The 24380-nt window shown below is 40.1% G+C and overlaps 1 protein-coding gene across 1 annotated transcript in view; it reads right to left on the minus strand.

The window, feature by feature from the left end:
* Positions 1-14394, minus strand: part of Cdh17 (cadherin 17) — a 73357-nt gene extending 58963 nt beyond the window's left edge. Inside the window, exons 1-2 of the mRNA XM_074068847.1 lie at positions 14288-14394; positions 2512-2579 (exon numbers count right to left, since the gene is read on the minus strand). Of these exons, the coding sequence (XP_073924948.1) occupies positions 2512-2556 (45 nt within the window). The 5' untranslated portion in view covers positions 2557-2579; positions 14288-14394. The remainder of the gene's footprint in view (positions 1-2511; positions 2580-14287) is intronic.
* Between the last annotated feature and the right edge of the window lie 9986 nt (positions 14395-24380).

Below are 24380 nucleotides of genomic sequence, written 5' to 3' on the forward strand. Positions count from 1 at the left end.
TGGCCATCACCAGCCCTCTCCTTTGCTGCCTCCTATCACAGTGGCTAGGCATCAAAGTGGTCTCTTTCCCAGGCTCCCTTGCAGCTATAATGCTGGCCAAGTTGCAACTTCTGAGTCATGAAACAAGACAGGAAGTCTATGGATGGGTGGGGTCAAATTTTCGTTTTCCTGGTGGAAAGGACAGATGTGGCTGGCATTGATTGCCCTTTGCTGAGGTTCTTGCTGAGACAATGGACCTCGTATCTGCAACTGAGGCACCCACCATGTGCCATGAGGAGACAAGAGAGCGCAGCTCAAAAGATGGTGCCAAAGAGAATGACACCCAAGTCTCTGATAATACCATGAAATTACTAAACCTTCACTGGACTGACTACTTCAGCCTTCTTGTTATCTGAAGAAAATAAACTCCTATTTATTTAAGAGGCTTGCAAGCATCCTTAGCTCACAATAACTTTACACACCTCTATGTTTGTCTTCCTCTGGGAGCTCTTCGTTCCTTCCACTTCTTTTCCACATCTTGCCTAGCTCCATTTCCTCCTCTGGAAAGTAGGATACAAGAGCTGGGTGCACATGTCCAGGTGCCACCATGATTGGTCCAAGATGGGTGCAGTGTTTTCTGTGCAGCTACTGCCCAACAGCAAAGTACTTCCCTCAGCAATGTGCTCACCCAGCAAGTGGTCAGCCTTTCAGCTGGTCACTCTGATAGAAACTATATTAGCCAACAAGCCTCATGAACAAAGCTGTTTTCCTGTGTGGCAGTTCCAGGGTTCAAAGTCATGTTCTCGTATCAGGGCAACAAATCTCTCTTCCTGCCTTCTAATATGACTATTGGAGCTATAAAGATTTCAAAATGCATGAGCACACTCTGAGTCACCAAGCCACACCATCAGAGCTGGGAGGGATGGTACAGTAGAAACTGGTGAAAGCACACCTTTCATCCAGGAAGAGCAATTCACATCTCCTTCTCAGACAAATGAGCCCACAAGCACAAAGTATTATCATAGAACCTTCTCTCTTCCTCTTTCTCTCTCTCTGTCTCTCTCCCTCTCTCTCTACTCTCTTAAATCTCATTGTTGCTTCCTAATATAAGTTCATAACTGTTTATTTCATTTATAACCTGTTCCTGATACTTGCTGGTGCTGAGTCTGCAAAGATGACTAAAACGGAGTCCCTCCTTCATGGAGGTCAGGATGTAGACACTGAACACTTAAAATGCTGTTATGACATTCTTATTCAGGGCTTAGGCTGTTCTAGTCACTGACCCAAGAGCTTTGTAAATGCTCTGACTTACTTATTTGCAACAACATCCCTTAAGTCAAGTACATTATTATACTCATTCCAAAATGCAGAAAACAGGGATTCATAACTCATTTGGGTTCCTATCACTGGTAAGTAGCAGCAACAAGTTTGAACCTGGATCTGACTCTACCACCACCCTACAATAATATAGGTAGAAAAGTACATTTGAGATTATAGGAAGAAGAGAAAGGTTAAATGGGATGTTCAACATAGCCCTTATACAATAATGGGGATAAGCTTTGAGCCCCAAGGTTGCAAGGACACTATTGCTCATAAAAACTGAACAGTAGTTTTCCCACCTAGGAGAATGAAAGTCTGGTTCTGTTTCACTCTGTGAAAATTTTGAACTGTATGGGCTCTACAGTGCTTTCTGGGCCTTGAAATTTGGTATTACTTTTGGAAACTAGAAGAAAGAAGCAAGATTTGAGGTATGAGGATCTAGAAACTTCCTTCTAAGAAAAAAGCAAATATATTCCTATAATCTTGCTTCACAATACAACAAAAATTAAGGAACCTTAGCAGCCTTATAGTAAAAGAAGAATAGTATTCCACTATCTACCCAAGGTCAAGGGCTGGACTACCCAATTCTCATCCAGTTCCAATCTCTAGAAGCCTACCAGACAATAGGATTAACTCAATAAATGGCTAAAGACAAGTTTAAGAAAACTCCAAGCCTTTTATGAGAAGAAAAACACAGAATGAAAAGAGTCCAAAATAGAGAAAATTATCATCTTAATGTGCTTGGGTGGTAAGTTTTCATAGTCAAAAGTTTTTTCTAAGTCAAGTTTAAGAGGTATAGACTAATATATGTTATCAGTATAATTTCTTTCCAGAGTCCTTAAACTATACATACAAATAAATTTGTTTTAAACTTTGCCCATGGGGCTGGAAGTGTAGCTCAGTACTAAAGCACTTGCCTAGCATGTACAAAGCTCTGAGTCTGATCCCTAGCCCTGCAAAATAAATAACAATAATAAATCAAGTTCAGTGTTGCCTATAACATGGTATTGGTTTTTAAGAACTGAGAAAAAAGTATCCCTTTCAGTTAAAGTACAGACAAGTGATTTGTAATCATTTCATTAAAGATATAACATCAGATTACACTGAGTCAATGCTATACAAAAAGTTAACTTTGATAGGCCACCTTTTTTCTTAAGTGATGATAACCATTCTTTCCCCGGTTAAGTATAGATGTACACCCTCTGCTCTTACCAAATAAAGCAGAAGACACAGGAAGTAAAGACAGGCTGCCACCATCTTGCTCTTCTTTACTCAAATGCCTGTGAATAAACCAGAGACAAAGGTGATTCATTGCCAATCTCTTAAAATCATGTCTTGCCAGCCAGTAACAGTCACTGAATGATATCCAGCCACAAGTCTACAAAAATGGAATCCCTAAAGGTCAGCTCTCCTCTTTGTGGAATAGCCACTCTTCCAGAAGCTTCACCAGCCCCCATCCATAGCGAATACAAGTCAACATCTCCAAACAAGCTCTCTGAAATTTCATTTCTTTAACTGCTTTACTCTATTACAGTCTTCATTTGAGATTCTTAAATGCTAGGCAATGAATATCCTTTTTGCTCTTTTGGAGGGAGGGTGTTGTTTGTTTTATAATTTTCACTTTTTTATATGGGTGAGGAAGATATGCTTAGCAAATGCCAAGATAACTACATCAAAATAATTTTAGTGGTTCTTATTCAAAGCTGCAAATATATGAGGTTCCTCAACTGAAAAGAACCCAAGAATGTTCATGATCTTTCATTCAAAGACCTTACTAATGAGCTCTTTGGTCTTCTAAATATTGTTATGGCCTCATGCAGTACACCTGAGGGGGAAATGTATTGCTTATTACTCCAAAAGAGACCAAACAAGCATCCAAACTCTGTCCACATTACCTTCGAATTCCACAGAAATGTGAAGAAGCCTCCTTGAGGCTTCACATTTCACAGAAATTACAACTTTCACCCTGAAAAATGTCAATTATTACAGAGGATCATGGTTTAATTCATCTTTTTCTTTATTTTTTTAAAAAGTTTTTCTACACTGAACATATCTCACTAATATAATCACTGTGGGGAAATAGTTATTAAAATTTTAACCACTCTAAAAGTTTAGACCTTGAAATTTTTTAATGCCTTACATTTGGATAGCTGATAATTGAACTTAAAAAAGTGAAAGTACTATCTCATTTTAGCCTCACAAATGCCCTGGGTGATGAAAAAAAAAAAGCGGGCATCACCTGTGAGGCAACCTGTGCCAAGGCCTAGCAGAGTGGTACAGTAAGTCGGCGTGGAGCCAGGCAGCCTGCTGCAACCCAGCTCTGTTTTGGCCTACTGTGCAATGTCATTGTCCCTGTGCCTCAGTTTCCTCACGTGGAAAATATCTAGCAATGACTCACTAATAAATGTGGAACAAAGAGTCATAAAGAATTGTTATGCTGATTTTATAGAAAAGGAAATTGAGGTTCAAAGTTAAGCAATTTGCCCACAAAGTTAAGCGTTGTCAGGCTGTCCACAAGGTGTGTCTACTCCAAACTCAAAAACTTTTTTCAATTCTTTCTATTATGCCTTGTTAGTGTGATAGCTACATGGGTATCAAAGTAGGCACAGCCCTAAATATGTAGACAGATATTACAAATACAGTTTATGCATGCTATATAAATTAAACAACTTACTCTAAGGTTCCACAGCTATTTTAAGGAAAAGCTAGGATTAAAAATCCTTCTGGACTCTTAGATTCAAAAATTCCTTGAGCATTTAAAAATTAGTTTTTGCAGCAGAATTAATTTGGTGGGTATGTCCAAACATTATGTTAGAATAAACTCATTATTGTTAACCACAAACAAGGCTGATTGCTGTAGGCTGATTACTTGGTTTGGAATAACCAAGAAAAACAAGTAACAAGTAATTCCAGGTTTGAGCCTATTGTAAGATGAAACAAGCCAGCCCTTCATATTCACAAGTTCTGCATTCTAAATTCAACCAACCACAGATGAAAAATTATCAGGGGTGTAGGGGGGCGGGGAATATATCTGCACTGAACATACAGACATTTTTCTTGTCAATATTCCCCAAATAATACAGCATGACAACTATTTGCATGACATTTACATTGAGTTGGGAATTTGAGTAGTCTAGAGGTGATTTAAAGTATATGGGAGGGGTGTGCTGGTTATATGCAAATCCTGTGCCATTTTATACAAGGCACTTGAGCCTCCATGGAGGTCCTGGAACAAATTCTCATGCACGCTGGGCGATGGCTGTATATATTTTAATAAATGGCATCTTTAAGTCTAACTAGTTTTTTTTTAAACGTTAGAAAAATGCACACAATCAACTGTCAACCAGCATTTGCTTAGTAGAAGTAAAAATGCAGACAATAATGACCCATTTGAAGATCTTTCTCCTCAAATTCCTTGGCATTCAAGAGCTACCCCACGCTGCTCCCAACTCTTCCAACCTTATCTGCCACTCCCATCCCACACCCAGTCACCCTGCCCGCGCTGTGCACTTTGCCCCAGCTCTCCTGGATGGGTGCCTTGACATTTGCTGCTCACCCTACCTGGCACAGACCTGGCCCAGAGAAAACAAACATGAATATTTGTTTTATGAAATCAGATTGAGACCATCCTTCTTCATCTCTGCTTCTACTTCTCATATCTTATTAGTGAGGTCCATCTAATGGTTTATTTTTTTTAATTGACTCAAGCTTCTTATAGGTGCCAAGAACTAGGAACCAAAATAAGGAGACAGGGTTTGCCTTCATGGAGTAAGGACCTTTCTACTTTCTTTGTGAAATAAGCACTGTCCTATGAGGTAAAAGCCTCTTTCTTGGAAGTCACTTCTGTTTTGTTTATTTATTTATGTACCACTTATTTGCTTGTTGGGATTACTGCCTCTGCTTGAAATTAAAATCCTGCAGGACAGAGACCTTGTTTTTAAATTGTTATTGTTTTTAACCTCTCTGATCTCTTCATACTGTATCTTGCATATATTAAGCCCTGAACAGGTGTTTGTTCAAAAGTTCTCATTGACCAGTGGAAAGTCTGTTAATTTATTATCATCTTTATAAGAGCCTTCAGAATAAATATTGCTATTGTAAAAATAACTATCAATAAATAGTTAAAGGAAAGCAATTTGAAATTTATAGCCTTATTTTGAAAAGTATAGTAATACAGTTTATTGTTAATGGAAAGGATTGTTTCTCTTTTAAATATATTACCAGATTTTTTACTTGGTAAATAATTAGGAAATGTTTGAAATACATCATCTTTCTGTGAACTGATTTTTAAGCACTTTTAATCTTCCAAAGAAATACAAGTTGAATGATAGAAAAGCAAGTAAAAATAAAATGAATGCCCTCTTTTAGTCAGATGTTCAGACAGGCCACTGTCTGGGACACTTTAATGGAAATGCACTTCTTCTTTGGTATTTACATTCAGTCTTAACACTTGTAGGACAGTTTCCAACAGGAATGAGAAGTCATTGCTCTTCACTCCTGCATAGAGTGCCATGATTTATTTGAGGAAAAATCTACCACAACATACAGTTGTTAGAGGCATGGACTCTGGAGTTAGACTGACTGGTCCTGGCTCTTCTACCTCGTCATGGTCCCATTTACTCATTCAAAAAGTAGGGACAATGACAGTTTCCACCTTTGAGAGTTATGGAATTCAATGAGTTAATATTTGGGACAGTGTTTGTCAAATAAAAATTCATTCAGCAACCCAGTCAGAACTCTAAGAATTGCTCTACAGTAAGTCTCCTTTCACAATACCCAGCTTCCTGTGATACACTGAGAATATTCCAGAAGCAGCTTCCACAGCAACATCTTCAAGACCCAAAGAAGCTACAAGGCAGAGCCTTTTCCTGAATGATTAAGAACAAACTATACTAATGCTAGGATTACATCCAAGAAGGACTTTTATCTCTCAAACAAGTCTCGCTTTTACTTCCTCTTTTCAGGAACATGATCCCCTAGTGAATATCAGACTGAGGTCATGAAGGAAGCCACTGCTTATAACTGAAATTACCTAAAATCACCAAGTCATCCATATGATAGGTCTCCTCACAAATACTGTTTAGAAAGAATTTGAGTAGCTTTTCAGATAACTCAGTGACATTTTATCTAAACTACCTGAAAGAGTTGACCCAACCACCTGCATGGAATTTTTGCTATTTGTCAGGGTCTCCCTCTGGTGCAAGGATGAATTCAATCAGTTCCTATGGTGACGATCTGAGAGGTCTAACTTACCCTTAGAAACACGGGTCAAAGGCTTTTGGCTCTTTTCAAAAGGAGTTTTGTAAAAAAGACTTCAAACCCCAAAAATGTGGATGTTTCTCAAACCAATGGATATACCACCACCACTTGCTTTAAGCATGGATAAAGCAAGGCCTTGGCTTACAGATATGGAACCAGGACTGCTGGCCTCACTCGAGGAGGGGATGCAGGGGGGGTACCTTCAAAAAAGTGAAATCCCTACACATCCCAAAACTGTGTCCACTCAGGATACCAACACAAAGGCAGCTCACATTTACTGAAAACAATTTGTACACACAGTTCTGAGACTTTCATGTGAATTATCTTACCAATTTCTTAGACAAACCCTATGAAGCAGAGATTATCATCATCTATATCTTAAGATTAAAAAAACCCAAAAGGTGAAGGTCAAAGAAGACGTGCCAAGCTAATTCCCATGCCTGAGCTCTTAATCATATATTCTTCTACCTCTGGAAGCTTGAGTGTCCTGCTAATGGGATAACAAACATCACCTTATCCGGTATATCTTTACAAATATTAAGAGATTTGGGGTTTTTTTTTTTAACTTCATGGCTGCTCTTCATTATGCTGGCATAATTTCCCCCTACACACACACACACACACACACATCTCCCACCACATAAAGGCAAAGGCTGCATCAGCCTGAGAGGTTTTGTTCTTACAGCGAATACATTTCTGTGTCACTCTTTCTCCTAATTTCCCCTCTGAGCTTTACCTCAGCCTCCCATACTTTAATCAAGCCAAAAGTCATGGAATGAATTGTGTGTATTCCTCCAAGGTTTACATGTCAGAGTCCTAACTCCCAAACACCTCAGAATATAACCTTTTCTGGAGTCTTCACAGAAGTAATGAACTTAAAATGAGGTCACTAGGGTAAGCCTTAATCCAGTATAACTGCTTCCTTATAAATAGAAAAAAGTTGGAGACAGATTCATGCACACAGGAAGAACACCATGTGAACACGAAGACAGCCATTTCCAAAGCTAGGAGAGAGGCCTGGAACAGATTCTTCCTTCACAGCCCACAGAGGAACAGATTCTGCTGACACCTTGATCTTGGACTTCTAGCTCCAGAACAGTCAGATGATAAATTTCTGTTAAGCCACTCATTCTGTGGCATTTCGAGATGGCAGCCCTAGCAAACTAATATACTAAACAACTCTGGCTTCAACTGAGTAAGGTACTGCCATCCCAGAGCAGGGATGCCCTCAACTGGGGTTTTACTCTACTATTATACACAGTGTCCATGGCATCTCACAGGGCCACTAGAAGTTTAATTGATTCTCCTGATGGACCCCAATGCTTCTAAGAGGCTCTAAAACATTCTTAGAGATTCCACCTCATCCCCGTTAGAATAGCCATCATCAAAAACACCACCAACAACAAGTGCTGGTGAGGATGTGCAAAAAAAAGGAACACTAATCCACTGCTGGTGGGAATACAAGCTGGTGCAACCACTCTGGAAAAAAATTTGGAGACTTCTTAAAATCTAAACATAGACCTGCCATACGATCCAGCAATCCCACTCCTGGGGATATGCCCAAAGGAATGCAACACAGTTACTCCAGAGGCACCTGCACACCCATGTTTATTGCAGCACTATTCACAATAGCCAAGTTATGGAAACCAAGATGCCCCACTACTGATGAATGGATCAAGAAAATGTGGTACTTGTACACAATGGAATTTTACTCAGACATGAAAAAAAATGAAATCTTATCATTTGCAGGTAAATGGATGGAACTGGAGAACATCATTCTGAGCAAGGTCAGCCAGGCTCAGAAGACCAAAAATTGTATGTTCTCCCTCATATGCAGACTTTAGATCTAGAGCAAATGCAGCAATGTGGCTGGACTTGGATCACAAGAAAAGGGGAGAGCACATACAGGAGATATAGGAATAGGTAGAAAACCCGAAACATGAAAGTGTTTGATGTCCCCACTCCAGAGGAACTAATACAGAAACCTTAAAATGACAGGTTATCCACGCTAAGATTCCACCTCACCCCTGTTAGAATAGCCATCATCAGCAACACCACCAACAACAGGTGTTGGCGAGGATGTGGGGGAAAAAGGAACCCTCTTACACTGTTGGTGGGAATGTAGACTAGTACAACCACTCTGGAAAAAAATTTGGAGGCTACTTAAAAAGCTAGATATGGATCTACCATTTGATCCAGTAATACCACTCTTGGGGATACACCCAAAAGACTGTGACACAGGTTACTCCAGAGGCACCTGCACACCCATGTTTATTGCGGCACTATTCACAATAGCCAAGTTATGGAAACAGCCAAGATGCTCCACCACTGACGAATGGATTAAGAAAATGTGGTATCTATACACAATGGAATTCTATGCAGCCATGAAGAAGAACGAAATGTTATCATTCGCTGGTAAATGGATGGAATTGGAGAACATCATTCTGAGTGAGGTTAGCCTGGCCCAAAAGACCAAAAATCGTATGTTCTCCCTCATATGTGGACATTAGATCAAGGGCAAACACAACAAGGGGATTGGACTATAAGCACATGATAAAAGCGAGAGCACACAAGTAAGGGGTGAGGATAGGTAAGACACCTAAAAAACTAGCTAGCATTTGTTGCCCTTAACACAGAGAAACTAAAGCAGATATCTTAAAGCAACTGAGGCCAATAGGAAAAGGGGAACAGGTACTAGAGAAAAGGTTAGATCAAAAAGAATTAACCTAGAAGGTAACACCCACACACAGGAAATCAATGTGAGTCAATGCCCTGTATAGCTATCCTTATCTCAACCAGCAAAACCCCTTGTTCCTTCCTATTATTGCTTATACTCTCTCTACAACAAAATTAGAGATAAGGGCAAAATAGTTTCTGCTGGGTATTGAGGGGGGGAGCGGGAGGGGGTGGAGCGGGTGGTAAGGGAGGGGGTGGGGGCAGGGGGGAGAAATGAACCAAGCCTTGTATGCACATATGAATAATAAAAGAAAAATGAAAAAAAAAAGATAGGTTATCATGAGCAGGGGATCAGGAACTAGTGTAAAGATCAGTTAGAGATGAATCAACATGGGTCGTAACACATTTGTACATGAAAGCAATAGTAGGAATATTTCTGTATAGCTCTCCTTAACTCAACTAGCAAAAACGCTTTGTCATCCTTATTATGCTTATGTCTTCTCTTCAACAAAATCAGTGATAAGGGCAGAATGGGACCTGCCGAATAGTGAGGAGGAGGAAGGTGGGGTAGGGGGCAGGGTGGAGAAATGACCCAAACAATGTATGAACATGTGAATAAATGAACAAAATAAATAAATAAATAATAAAACATTCTTAGACACTCTTCATTTCTCCATTTATCTCAGTAAACACAGGGAAGTTCTAGGTCTCAGCTCTCCAAACTTACAAGTAACTCATGCACACATTGATCTTACCCCCTTGGAAAAAGTTAAGTGCTTGGCAAATTTTAAGCAGAACCAGTCATCTCTTATCTTTTTTGTTTTGGTTTTTATAAAGGAGGATGAAGACAATGAAGAGGAAGATGGGGAGAGAGGGAATGGAAGGGAAAGGAAAAGAAGGAAGAATAACAAGAAGCTTGAAATTTAAGTAATTCAAATTATACCAAGGTTGAGCCATGAAACTTCAAAAAACAAAGATTGAGCAGAGAACTGCAAAATTTGTTTTCAAATATCTTAGGGTTGTGCGGGCAGCAAAGCATGTGACTGGAATTCATAACACCACCAAGCTGGAACACTGCCACATATCCTGTGTGTCATTTATTTTACATCTGCGTTGTATATCACTAAGAGCAGCATAAATTATAAGGCAAGGCCAGATATGAGTAAAGCTCAGATTAAAAGCTGGCTCACACCATTGTTCATCAAGTAAGGTTCAGATCCATCCTGCCGTCTTTTTGGTCTGGCTTATAAATCAGTGGCACCAATTACATCACTTAAGGTTTAGAAAACCACAGGAGGAGATGACCAATTTGTACTTTTGACAAATTAGGGACCCAATTAAAGTGGCTCTTAATAAGCTAGAAACAAGCACTCAGCCATAACATCAGGGCTGCTGCTTCACCCATCAGACTAGTGACTCCACTTGAGGAAGGAGTGGGCAGCTGCATGGTGTATTTTTAGAGTTAAGGGAAGGAAAGAAGAGAGAGGAAGCAGCACTACCCACGCCCATGCCCACACACAAATGTAAGCACTTTTTTCTCCACTGAACTTTCCCATAGAGACATGCCAGTCTTTCTGAATATGAAAATCTGGATTTACACATATGCAAAATTAGGGATGATTATTTATTTTACAAATAGGTTCGTGAGAGGGTAGATGGGCTCATGAGAAGATAGATGACTCCCCATAAAACTTCAAATGGTTTAAATTTATATGATCAATTACAATAGAAATTACTAGCACAATTATTCTAATTAAAGCAAAGAATAATGAGTTCTAAGGAATATTTGGGGGAAGATGGACACACTCATTCTTGTTTAGTTTTCATTCCCCCAAACTGAGCAAGGGCAGGTCAACTGTGGAGAGGAGGCCCATGGGAGGTGCCAGCCCTAAATGGAAAGGTGGTTCTGAATCCTCAGAGGAAAGGGAGGCTCCAATATGGGGGGTGATAAAAGGTTTCCCTGTGGAGCGCTTCCCTCATGTCTTAAACATGTGGACAGTAAGGACTTCAGCACTAAATTTCCTGAAATGGGCAAGTTCACTCTTAGAACCACAGGAAGGAGGCAGGGGCGTGACCTTCTTTATCCTCCGTATCTATAAAACACAAGCATAAGGGTTTTCCCTGGCCTAAAGAAGAGGATGGGAATCACCATTTCTCACAAAAGGTGCTTAATTTTTTGACACAGTGTTTCCTTCATGAATTATACAAAATTTCCTCATGTATTATAAAGTGTAGAGATGAGCACTTTGTCAAGATAATAAGATCACATATTCTGGTCTTAGAAATTCAGTAGGAGGTAAATCTCAATTTGATTCCATCCCATAGGGTTGAAACATTGAAGGATTTTTTAAAACACACACTTGCTGTAATGCATTCACAAGATGACCCTGAGGCAAGAATCGTAATGGTGAAAATGTATAGTCATGTTCAAGTACAGCAGGTGAACTTCCTTATTTCTATAATTAAATCATAACTGATGGGGAGAGTAAGGAAAATTAATTTAATTCTACCTAATAGAGAGTGCCATGCCACTATGAAATCTCATCATGAATTTGTTTTTTAATTGAAACTTTAAAAAATAGCTTTCATTTATTGCATATTTTCTAATTTAAGGATTTTGGGAAACCTATTCATTTAAACACAACAATCCTATCATATGGGTCTTGTTATCCTGCCAGGCAGGAAACTAAACTTAGAGAAATTGAGGAAGGGACACCCATCTGAGTGCAGAGACCAAGCACAGAAACACTGGGCTCCATGGCCTCCACATGAAGAAGATGTGCTCACCTTTAGATTAAATATTCCTTAAAACCACAAGGCTATCATTTCAATTCTGTTTACTCTAAAATTGTGAGTCCCAACTGTTTTAAAATATGGTAAAAAAAAATCCATTGACCCAGAATATCATGAATGAGATGACTCAAAATGTCAGCCTTACAGAGTATTTTAAGAAAAATTAAGTTTTGTTTGTACCATGTATGTGACCACCAAGTATAGTTTAGTCTGTTCTATATTGCTTAAAGTGAAAAAAATCAGCACTAATATAAATCATACCTTGGCCACTGAGTTAATATCTTCCTTTTATTAAGTTAATATTTCTTGTACCTAAGTAAACATCCTTGTTTGGTCTCACAACTAACAAATAGGTAGATGAGTACTTCCTTAATGAAATTTGGCACCTTTTTCCTTGTTTAGGTAATCAAAGAGTAGGCCATAGAACCACTAAGTTCAACACCAGTGATTTCTGAATGGATGCGATTTTAGGCCAACAAGTAAACCTATTTCTACCCAGATAAACTAGCACCTGATAAGCATCTGTTTGTGAACCTTCAGAGAAAGGAACATGAGATGTCCACTTGCTTTTTCAGAGTCAGAGAAAGAAAGTATTGGAAATGTAACCTTCACCTTGAGCAATAATGACTTTTCTCAGGGCTCCTCTTAGTTTCAAAGCATGTCCACACTGCACCTGAAGCTTATGTGGGAACCATTTGAGGGGTCTTTAATTGTTGGTATTAAACTATTTATCAAAACCCAATAGCTTTGTTGTTCTCTTTTTCTATGGTTGGATTCTACCTCCTTATCACTGCATTAGTTGCTCTCTTGTACAATGGAAGATTAGATATTTTTAGCTGGGCGTGGTGGTGGATACCTGTAACCCCATCACTTGGAAGTCTTAGGCAGGAAGATTGAGCATTAGAGACCAGTCTGGGCTACAAAGTAAAATACTGTCTTTTAAGACAGATGATGTTTTGTGGCATTATTAACTTTTTTCTACAGAATGAACAGTAACTCCTCCATTTGACCTCAGTGACTTACTTAAACTTTCTCATGGAAAAGAGTGCTAACATCACTGAATGTCTACCATATGCCGAGCTACGTAGTAAGCTATTTCCCCACTTATCTAATTTACTTTGCATAATCACCCAGTTAGGCAGATTATCTCTGCTTTATAGAAGGAAAAACATTAAGGTTCACAGAGCTTAAGTACTCTCCTCACTGCTCACTGACTTATGAATGATGAAACTCACTCTATCCATCTGACCAGCCCTGAAGACTGATAAACTACATGCCCCACAATCTACTGTAAAACCTCCCCATAAAAAGGCTTGTTTTACTTCCTGGTAAAAGTTGAATATCATCCATTTTCCTTGTCCTCTAAACATACATTTCCTTCTTTCAAACTTGCTAGTTAAGTTTTTGAAGAAAAATGAAGACAAGATACTAGAGAAAGCACTACCACCCTTCCATTCTCCCACTTAGTGTCCCCTACCACAGAGGGCATCTGTCCCTATAAAGTCACTTGTAATCAAGAAACAAAGACACAGGCAAAGCCTGGAATTTTGAAGATGCCAGTAAGTGGCACATGATTTAACATCTCTAGAATCACACATTAGCAGTGGTTCATCCACTGCGAGACCAAACGCAGCACCCGAAGCAACCTGACATGCACACTAGCCTCCCTTCCCAATTGTGACAGCAGGTATGGCTCTCTATCTTCAATTCTTATTCCAGTACTTTCTTTAAAAGGCTTCTTTTCTTCTCTGTGCCTCTCTCTCTGCTGTGTCCCAGACGGTCCTAAGAATCCTAAATTGAATTTTATTCTCTGAAAGCTCAGCCTTTAAAGACCACATCTGAGAGATGCTTTATTTTATGAGAATACGGTTGCAACCCCAATTTCTAGAATACAAGAGCTCCAGAGCAATGTAAAGTTAAGCATTTTTTATATGCTAATCACAACAAATGGGTGTAATCCTTGTTTAAACACAAGAGAACCCAATCTTTCCTTTAATTCCACTGCCAACCTTGGCTCAACTGAAGTTACTTCATCAAATGAATTTCTAAAATATTAACCAATGAAAAGAAACCACAAAAGAAAGCAACTGTACTTTGCAAACAAAACTTATCACACCAGGAAAAAACGTCTTTTACTAGCGATGTTGTACAGCCACATCAAGGAATAAATTTATCCAACAATTTCTTAAGTACCCCTCCATCTAATTTGTCATTCTTGAAGAAATACATTATAGAATAGTTAAGACGTATCTGTCCTTACCTTTCTGTACAAAATTTCCTTCCATTCAGCTGTGGAGTTGCGTGCTGGACTTGAGGATCTCCTGAGGAACACACCTTCTACCCTGCACTGCCTCTCCAGCCTCTCCCTTCACCTGCAGTCAAACATTAACCATTAACATTTTTTATTGATCTTTGAGAATCATAAAAGGTATCATTACATGCAGTCCAGGAAAGAAATGAATTTGTACTAAAAGAAGTTCCACTCATATCTAATATATCTCAAAACAGGTGCTGAGTTTTCAAATGAAGGTTAGCAAATTAGAAAACATGGAGTGTGAGCTCTGTGACAAAAGACAGAGTTTTATTTATATTCTGTACCCCCGATACTTAGCACAGTGTTCACAAAGGAAACTCAGTCCACAAATATTTGTATAGATTCCATGCTCCACATCCATAGGGCTCCAAGTCTGCACAATGATGGAGTTCATTGATAACCGGCCACAAGGGACATCATAAATGACTCAGAGGGGACCAAACATGAGCTGGCTGCCCCTGCTTCTGAAATTCAAAGGTCTCCTTCAAAGCCTACATAAAACAACCAATAGAAAACTTTCCCCAAAACACAAACTTTATCTTTTTTTCCCACAATTCAGGGAGGAGACTTATTGAGCAAGTGATTTCTTCCACTCAAAATGGTTTCCAATTAACCAATAAAAGCCAATCTCCCAGACTTCTGAGTCAAGACTTCTTTTAGAAGACTTTCGATTCTCACACTTTAGTTGCTCTGGTAGTCCACACTGAGGATGAGAATCAATGCCATTGGAGGATCAGACATGTCATCCTCTGCTGTGTTTCAGGAACTTTCTGAGGTGTGCTTCTTGGCCTCTCCTGAACTGGGACTGCATTTTCTGTCCATTGCTCGTGTGCCTTCAGCTCAGGGAAAACACAAGGGCTTACTCTGCAATCAAGGTGGGTTCCTTCCCTCCCAGATGTCGGGAGAAGGCTTCATAAGTGCTCTAAGCCCTGACAGGAAGAGACCTTGTTATCTTGGGGACCCTGAAAGTCAAACCATCTCATTGCACACTGGTGATCAGACTTAGTGGAGCCAACACCACTAAGTTTAAAGAAATCTACTCCCATGAGCTGAATAAAATGACCTTGTCCTACAAAATCAAGTAGCTTCCTTTTGCCACATATTTCACTTCCTGGAATCAACAGCATCTCACCTCACTGCATTGCTCTGAAAGGAGTTTGCTTCTTCTCTGGAAGCTTTTTAGTAACATGTATAAAAAGTGATTTTAAGTCTACAAGGTTTTCTAAAAGCAAAATGCATATGTAGATCAAGTTTAGATGGTCTTGTCTTTTTACATTATACTACCCCGCTCCTGCATGTGGATGCAGTAGGCATCAAGGTTTTCTCCGTTCATCTTGACAACATATCTATGAAGCAGGTTCTAGTTTATAGATAGAAAGTGTGGGAACAGAGAAATAGTGTATCCTGGCCAAGTCACACAGCCTGTGACAACAAAATCAGGCTTCCATCCCTGGTCTGTCAGATTTAGTCACAACTATAATCCTGCTGACTATTTTCCTCCAGCTCCATGTGAATAATCAAATAAAAATCATGCAGGGAAGAATCCTTCCATGGGGATCCATTGTCTTGTGCATCTCTCAGCTTCCAGCTCAGAGATTTGGGTTAATTAAACTCTGAAAAGACCAAACAACCATCCTCTATTACATCAGAGGAAGTAAGAGGTGGTTAAATTTCTGATTATGGAGTCTTTTTCTGGACTCTCTGGGATAATAGGCTCACATGGTTCCAAGAGCTATTTATATATTTATTACATTCTTCCAGATTAAATATAAGGATTAATCTTGCATGTTAATTAATGCATGTTTCAGGACTGACACCACTGCATTTTAGAATTCAGAGAGAAGCAAAAGCAAGGCATTGCTAGTTCAACAGCTAATACTGAATAATAGAAATAATAAAGGAAAATATAGTTGATTAAGATTAACGACTTCTCTTTCAGAGCAAAGGAGATAGGATTTTTAGGATGCATTAAAAGGACTTGGGAAAAAGCTTTTAATTACTGCTTCATAGGGATGATGACATTTTGGAATTGTCTATATTTTTAACCACCCTTCAAACATGGGTTCCAGAAAATATGTGATGTTTAATTTAGGAATAAAATCAGTTAATAAGAAATAACGTCTGGATTGCCTCCCAGACAAAAATCTTATGAACACTTGGAATTATTTTTAAAATTCCAAGTATGTTAAGTTTCTATTATGTTTATCATTTAAAATTCAAAGTAAATGGAATCCATGAGATTTCTATTTTTCATGTACTTGCACTTCAATCTGATCTTCAATTTCATGTTACATATGTGTTTTGAGAATACTTTGTCATGAATCTATCAACACACAAGCCTCACCTAACAGAATTGTATCTAATAATAATATTTTAATTACTTAGTACCTGTCCTGCTCTTGTTAACTTAATGATGGTTTTTAGTAAATACTTCTTAGAACTGAATCCTTCAGTTATTTAATTCAATAATTCAGAACAGTCAGGACTACCTACAAACTTAACTAAGGCTGATGGGAACCCAAACAAACAAATAATGTAAAACTGCAATTTTGTTTTGTTCCACTTCTATCCCATAGAATAAAGTGAATGCTTTAGGCTGAAGCAGAATCTTCCTTAGCTACTTTCACAGGCCAGGACAGAGTCTAGTAAATTCTCTTTCATACAGCTATTATTCCTGTTTCTGGGTTTGTTTGGGTTGTTTATTTGGGAGTTTTGTTGGTGGTGGTTTTGTTTGTGTTTTGGCAACTTCCTAAACCAAATCACTTTAGGGAATCATTTAAATATTTAAAACTTAGGTAATAAAATGAATTGCTGGTCAAGTAAGAAACATTGAGCCAAACATAATGCTGTTTCAAAATCTTAGCTGACAGCCACCTGTGCTTTTCCAAACAATATTCAACAAAGATCTTGCATGCTAGTAAAAACTTTTCCCCCACTACTTCTTCTGACGGAAAGGGGCCCAGTTCGCAGCTATTTATTCCAGGAATATTTTAACTCAATCCATGAATGGTTTCTCCAAGCACCAGCCTAGGAGGCAGGGCCGGTAATCTGGCTGCAGTTATTCTGCCATGAAACTGGGGTGTGACTCTCATGATAGAAGTGGGTAACAAATGTTCACATCACCAGTTGCACCGGACAAAGGCAGAGAGTTTATTAAAACTGGATTTGCACTGTGAGATCCTGGGCCAGCAGGTCCAGCATCTGGGGACTGCACATTTTAAAACACTGTGGATTTCTGATGCAGGATAACATGGACCCTTCCTGAAAAATGCTAGCTTAGGGATGCTGTGCTTTACCTGCCAGCAAATATTCTTTAGCAAGGCCTAGCTCCATTTCTGCAGGATGCAGGTAAGATGTTGAAGATTGCAAGCTGGATCTAGCAGACACAGATATGCTCATCTTCCCTCTGTCATTTTTCTCACAGTCAGCTGAACTTTTTATTTGACCTTGAGTTTTCTTTAAATTCCAAGCAATGATAAATAATCTTGGTGGTTTTCTGAGCCGAATTCTGTCTCTCCTGTCAAATTTCACTAAAGAAGCCCCTGCTCACATCTAGTGTACTGCCTAATGTCTGGATTCCATCTCCATTACTCCATAGAGATGGCACTGGCTATGGTGACCAGCCACCATTGCATGGTAATGGGAGGGATACAGCAGTCTGCACCTTTCTAACCTCTCATGTAGCCAACACCACCAATAGCCCTCCCTGAATCATCCTTTCCCCTAGCTTCCTCACCAATGCTCCGTCCTGGCTTTTCTTCCACCTCTCAAGCCAGTTCCTTGCAGTCCCACCTATGGGGTCCCCCATGTCCAATTCTACACTCTCTTGCCCCTCACTCCGGGAAATTGGACCTGCTCCCACCTCCACACTATAGTCTCAGGCCTCTCTCTCCAGCCCAGTCTCCCCTCTGCTCAGGGTTCCAGTCTCCTATACCCAACAGCACACGGCACAGTGGCACCCATGTGTGCCACATACACAAAAAAACACACACACCCAAAGTTCACCTTGCGGTCTTAACTTAGGACAGTCCTAGCTGTAAGACAGTGTAGCCAGAACTGTGCTGTGATTCATTAGTAACTCCTGTTACAGGGTCAAATAGGAGACTAGCATGAATGCCTATGCTCCCTGCACCCCGCCACCCCTCCGCACCTCCCCACACCCCTCCATCCCCGCCCAGAAAGACTCTGATGTGATACCAGCAGCTCAGTACATACTCCTTTCTCTTCTCCGCCTATGAGATTACCTCTGGAAATCTTGCCTTTAAGAGTGGTTCTTGGGAGGGGGGCATGGTGGGGTATATGTATAATCCCAGCACTCAGGAGACTGAGGCAGAAGGATCCTGAGTTCAAGGCCAAACTGAGCTAAATAGCAAGACCCTGACTGTAAAAAATAATAATAATAAGTTAAATATGATTAGAACATTTCAGTACATAAAGACTATCTTTGAGCATAAAATAAGGAGAAAACAATGTGTGCACCATGACCCTCCTCTCTCTCCCCCAGTGTCTCCCTCATATGCAGACATTAGATCAAGGGCAAACACAACAAGGGGATTGAACTTTGAGCACATGATAAAGCGAGAGCACACAAGGGAGGGGTGAGGATAGGTAAGACACCCAAAAAACTAGATAGCATTTGTTGCCCTCAACACAGAGAAACTAAAACAGATACTTTGGGGCAACTGAGGCCAATAGGAGAGGGGGACCAGGAACTAGAGAAAAGGTTAGTTCAAGAAGAATTAACCTAGAAGGTGATACACATGCACAGGAAATCAATGCGAGTCAACTCCCTATATAGCTATCCTTTTCTCAACTAGCAAAAACCCTTGGTCCTTCCTATTATTGTTTATACTCTCTCTTCAACAAAATTAGAGATAAGGGCAAAATAGTTTCTGCCTGGTAGCAAGGGGATGAGGGGGGGTAAGGGAGGAGATGGGGGAAAGGGGGAGAAATGACCCAAACATTGTATGCACATATGAATAAAATAAAAATTTTAAAAAATAAAATTAAAAAAAAAAAAAAACATGGTCTGGGCCACCGCCCAGCAGAGGGTGGGAATTTCATTGCAGGAGCCCCATGTATCCCTGCCTCCTGGTTTAGACCTGATTTGATTGGCTTGTTTCTCAGAAAGGCGGGATTCCAGAGGGGAGCCCCAGATCTTCCCAGGTCTGCCCCTCCAGGGATGAGAAACAGTCAATTTTCACAAAAGCAGGATTCTATCCAACCAGATTTACAAGACAGCCGTGGCTGTACCTTTTCTAAATTACCACGTTGTGCAAAAGAAAACCAATGGCAGTTAACAACTCAACACCTGACTAAAAGTTAACCAACTCTAAACTCCTAAAAGAGTTTTCTGGGTAGAAGTAACAAATTTTAGTACAAGGATTCTCAACCATGGTTGCATACAACACGATTGTTTTGAATTTTTTGAAACCTAACAGCAATTGATTTGTTTCACATTCCCTTTGGGTGCAATGTGCAGCTGATCTTGAGAACTACCAGTTTAAATGTCTACCCTCAATCAGGCACTTTTATATTTGCTTTCTCTATATTATCTCACTTAATCTTCATGGCAACACTGGGAGATGTTTTTATTGATTTATCAATAAAGACATTGAAGAACAAAGAAGATACATACAGATTTAACAAAGATACAAATTGATTCTCTAGGGTTTGGATTCAAGGGGAAAAAAATTAAAGGGCTTAATCACTACCTTCTGCAGCTCCCCAGAAAAAGCTACTGAATATGCTTCCTGCCCTCAGCAATGTGACAGGGTGACCCAAGTCCACTAAGCAGATTGATCAACTAACAGACCCACAGCCAGAAATGCTTCTACCCCAGTAGTGCAATCCTGGGCTTTCCCTCCCACTCACTCTTCTCTGAGAGTTCCATCACTGAGCATCCTGACCCCGCTGGGAAAGCCACTCATATGGCACCTCCACTAACCAATGTCACCAGCCACTTCATCCCATGGAGCAGTTTCACCTCAATCTCTTCCCGGGCTGATCACCCGTTATGTTTTCCTCCTGACCTTCCTTGTCAATAACAGCAACACCATCACCTGACCAATTCCTACCCAGTCACTCTCTTTCAGCTGGTGGGGAGGTCATCCTCACCATGACTAATAAGGAAGTGGTCAACCTCACCATAGCCCAGTTCAATTACCCCAGGCCTTGCCAACCAACATTATTTAGTTATACACTATGCCAGGAGCACCTGGCCCCCAGAAATAACTGTGTCACCCTGACTCGGTGGGTTTCCTAAGGTATACCCACCCCTCAATGTTGAAAACCCTCTCCAGGCCTGGAGTGGAATGAGATTGTCAATAAACAATGCTGACTTGTTGGTCTTCATTTGGGAATTTTATATTGATCTACAAGGACCTTGGACTTTTGCAAATTAATTTTCCATTGCTTTAGAATGCAAAGTCCTTTTCTTTTCTGGTCATGAAGCAAAAGAATGTAGGGAGAATTACCAGGGACTCAGTCCTGAGGGACTCAGTGTTCATGGCACATTTCTGAGCCTGACACAGACAATGAGAATTTCTTTCTCCCCTTCTTGAGTTAGCTTTCTAAAATAATTTAGTCTGATATTCCTTAAGGCATAGGGTTTAAGGCTACAGACTCTGAAGACTGGCAAATTGGGATGGAAATCCCAATCCCAGTGCTATTCTTTGGCCTCTATATTTATCACCAGCATGAATTTGGAAATCTTAGTGTAGACCCTTGATTTCCCACCCCTCCTGTGTTTGAGCTCACAACTGTGATGGCTCAATCAAAAGGAGGAAACTAAGGTGGATAGGGGCCTTTATAAGGGAGCTCTGAACCCTACTTGCCTCAAAGTGGTACCAAGTTACTTACATATACATTGAAGGTGGAAAGAAGGGATCCTAGCATTTCCCATAAGTCACTTTTCTAAAGAGTCCTTCTGTTCTGCTTCCCCTGCTTTCAGGGTATTTTCCCATTCATCTCCAAACCATGCTCAGACCAGAAACTGACAGCAATTCGCCTAAGCACAGTATTACAAAGGCTGTTAGAGAATTAAAATCTGCTATTGTTAACATACAAGGCAAATACAAAGGAAGCCATAGAAAGTTAAGTTTGTGTATAAGTTTCTATTTTAAAAAGTAAATTAGGAGAGAATTCCAAGATGGTGGCTAGAGGTAGGAAGCAGAAAGCGACCCTCCTATAGTGAAATCTTGGAGAGACGCTGGAGACACACTTTGCAGGCATGATCACTGAGAAAAGGCATAACTTTGACTCCTCCACATCTCCAGCCGGCGCAGAGAATCTCCACTTCATGTTAAATGGAGAAACGAGGAGGGCCCCCGGGGCCGCCAGTGGCCGGCGCCCATACGGCTTGGGAAGACGAGGACCAGGTGAGCTTCGCGGTACCGCGGTAGCCCCACAGACAAGCCTGGGCCAGAGCAGCATAGCCCCCTGGACAGACTGACCTCCACCCGGGAAAAAAAGAGAAACTGAGTACTAAGCAATAAGAACAGTTAAGACACACTGGAAAGAGGGTGGGGCGCCCTGAGCGCTGAAGATTGGGGGAAGGGAATCCTTCCCGGGACTGTAAATAAACAAGCCGGGTGGGCCGGAGAGGCTCTGGCAGGAGCGGGGCGCGCCCAGCAACCAGGAGCGGGGACGCTTGTGAGAGGAGGGAAGACCCACTTCCCACGTGAACTGTAAATAAACACGCAGGCCTGACAATGCGGAGCAGTGGCACCTTTCCCAGTGCTTGGAAAGGGGAAAGCCTGTAGCAGAGGCCCCCGCACAGGAGAACTCTGAGCAAACAAAGCCTGTGGGACCAGGTGAGTGCTACCTCACCCCAGAGACCTGCATAAATAACGCCGCCAGGTACAGGCTGAGAGCAGCAGGCAGGCAAGCCACAGTTGCAGATACCACTCTCAGAACTGCCTCCAGAAGCTTTTTTTTCTTTTTCTCCCTACCTTTGATGAGAGAACAACCGAATTACACCCGCAAGCCGAAAAACTTACTGAAACTGTATTGCATTTGAACTGGGGACACTTGGTGGGGCTTTTTTTTTTTTTTCTTCTGTGTGTGTGTGTGAGTGTAGTTTTGTTCTATTTTATGCATCCCCTTTGATGAGACAACTACAGAACAACATCTGAGGCACCAACTCCAGGACTGGAGATTGAGACGGACATCCAAATTATTAAGACTGAAATTGCATTGCATATAAACTTGGAAGTTTTTTGGTTTTTTTTTTTTAATTTTCTATTTTCCATTTTATTTTAATTCATTTTTATAAATAGATATTACTTTCATATACTTATTTTTTATTTTTTTATCTTTGATTTTCAATCCTCTCTCTGTCTCTCTATTGTCTGTTCAGCTTACTGTCGATTAGTACACTAACACTCCCTGTTTATACCTTTGAAACTCTCTTGTCTGATACCTTGTTCTGCTTTCTCCCTCTTGCCTGTATATTTGTTTTCCCCTTTTCTTCAACTTCTTGCTTTCCATCTCAGCTCACTCTTCCATTCTCAATATTACCATTGTTATTATTACAAGCTAGAAAATACTTAATTACACACAGTACAAGGACAGTAACAACACCAAGGACAATGATGGGAAGACAGAAAAAACAAGGAAACCAGTTTCCCCACAGCAAAAAATTAGTACAGGAACCAGAGGGGAATGAAGAGAACAGAAACTCAGATCCAGACTCCACCAAAATGAAGATAAATTATGCCAAAGGACCCAATGAAGCCCACAAGAATAATTTAAAAGAAGACATACTACAAGTACTCAATGAGAATTTTATAGAGATGATACTGGATAGGGTCAACCAAAATGTACAGGAGACACTCAAGAAATTCCAAGACAATAAAAATAGAGAATTTGAAAAAGCAAAAGAAGAAATAAAGGAAACCATAGAAGCACTGTATAAACACCAAAGTGAAAGAGAGAACACAATGAATAAATGGATAAATGAACTCAGGACAAAAATAGACAACAATAAAGAAGAAAACAGCCAGGATATGGAAAACCTCAGAAAAAAGAACGAAACAGAACTGCAAAACAAAACGGAAGGCCAATCCAGCAGAATAGAACAAACAGAAGACAGAATCTCAGAACTTGAAGATGAAATGGTAATTAAAGGAAAAACTGAAGAACTATTAATTAAACAACTCAAGACCTGTGAAAAGAAAATGCAAGAACTCACCGACTCCATCAAAAGACCAAACTTGAGAATCATGGGCATCGAAGAAGGAGAAGAGGTGCAAGCGAAGGGAATGCGTAATATATTCAACAAAATAATAACGGAAAATTTCCCAAATCTAGAGAAAGATATTCACATACAAATGCAAGAGGCCTCCAGGACACCAAACAGACCAGATCAAAATAGAACTACTCCACGACATATCATCATTAAAACAACAAGTTCAGAAACTAAGGAAAGAATATTGAAGGCTGTAAGAGAGAAAAAACAAGTAACATACAAAGGTAAACCCATCAAAATCACGGCAGACTTCTCAACAGAAACATTAAAAGCAAGAAGAGCGTGGGGTGAGATCTTCCGGGCACTGAATGAAAATAACTTCAACCCCAGGATACTCTACCCAGCAAAGCTATCATTCAAAATAGATGGAGCAATAAAAGTCTTCCATGATAAGCAGAAACTAAAACAATATGTGACCACAAAGCCACCATTACAAAAGATTCTGCAAGGGATCCTGCACACAGAAAGTGACACCCAACTTAACCATGAAAAGGCAGGCAGCACCAAACCACAGGATAAGAAAAAGCAAGACAGTAGAGAGTAACATCAAGTTAGGTACACACAATCAAACCTTCAAACAACTAAGATAACTAAATGGCAGGAATCACCACATACCTATCAGTACTAACGCTTAATGTTAATGGACTTAATTCACCCATCAAAAGACACCGTTTGACAAAATGGATTAAAAAAGAAGATCCAACAATTTGTTGCTTACAGGAGACTCATCTCACTGACAGAAATAAGCATATGCTTAGGATGAAAGGCTGGAAGAAGATTTACCAAGCC

This window comes from Castor canadensis, chromosome 3, assembly GCF_047511655.1.
Source record: "Castor canadensis chromosome 3, mCasCan1.hap1v2, whole genome shotgun sequence".
Lineage (NCBI taxonomy): Eukaryota > Metazoa > Chordata > Mammalia > Rodentia > Castoridae > Castor > Castor canadensis.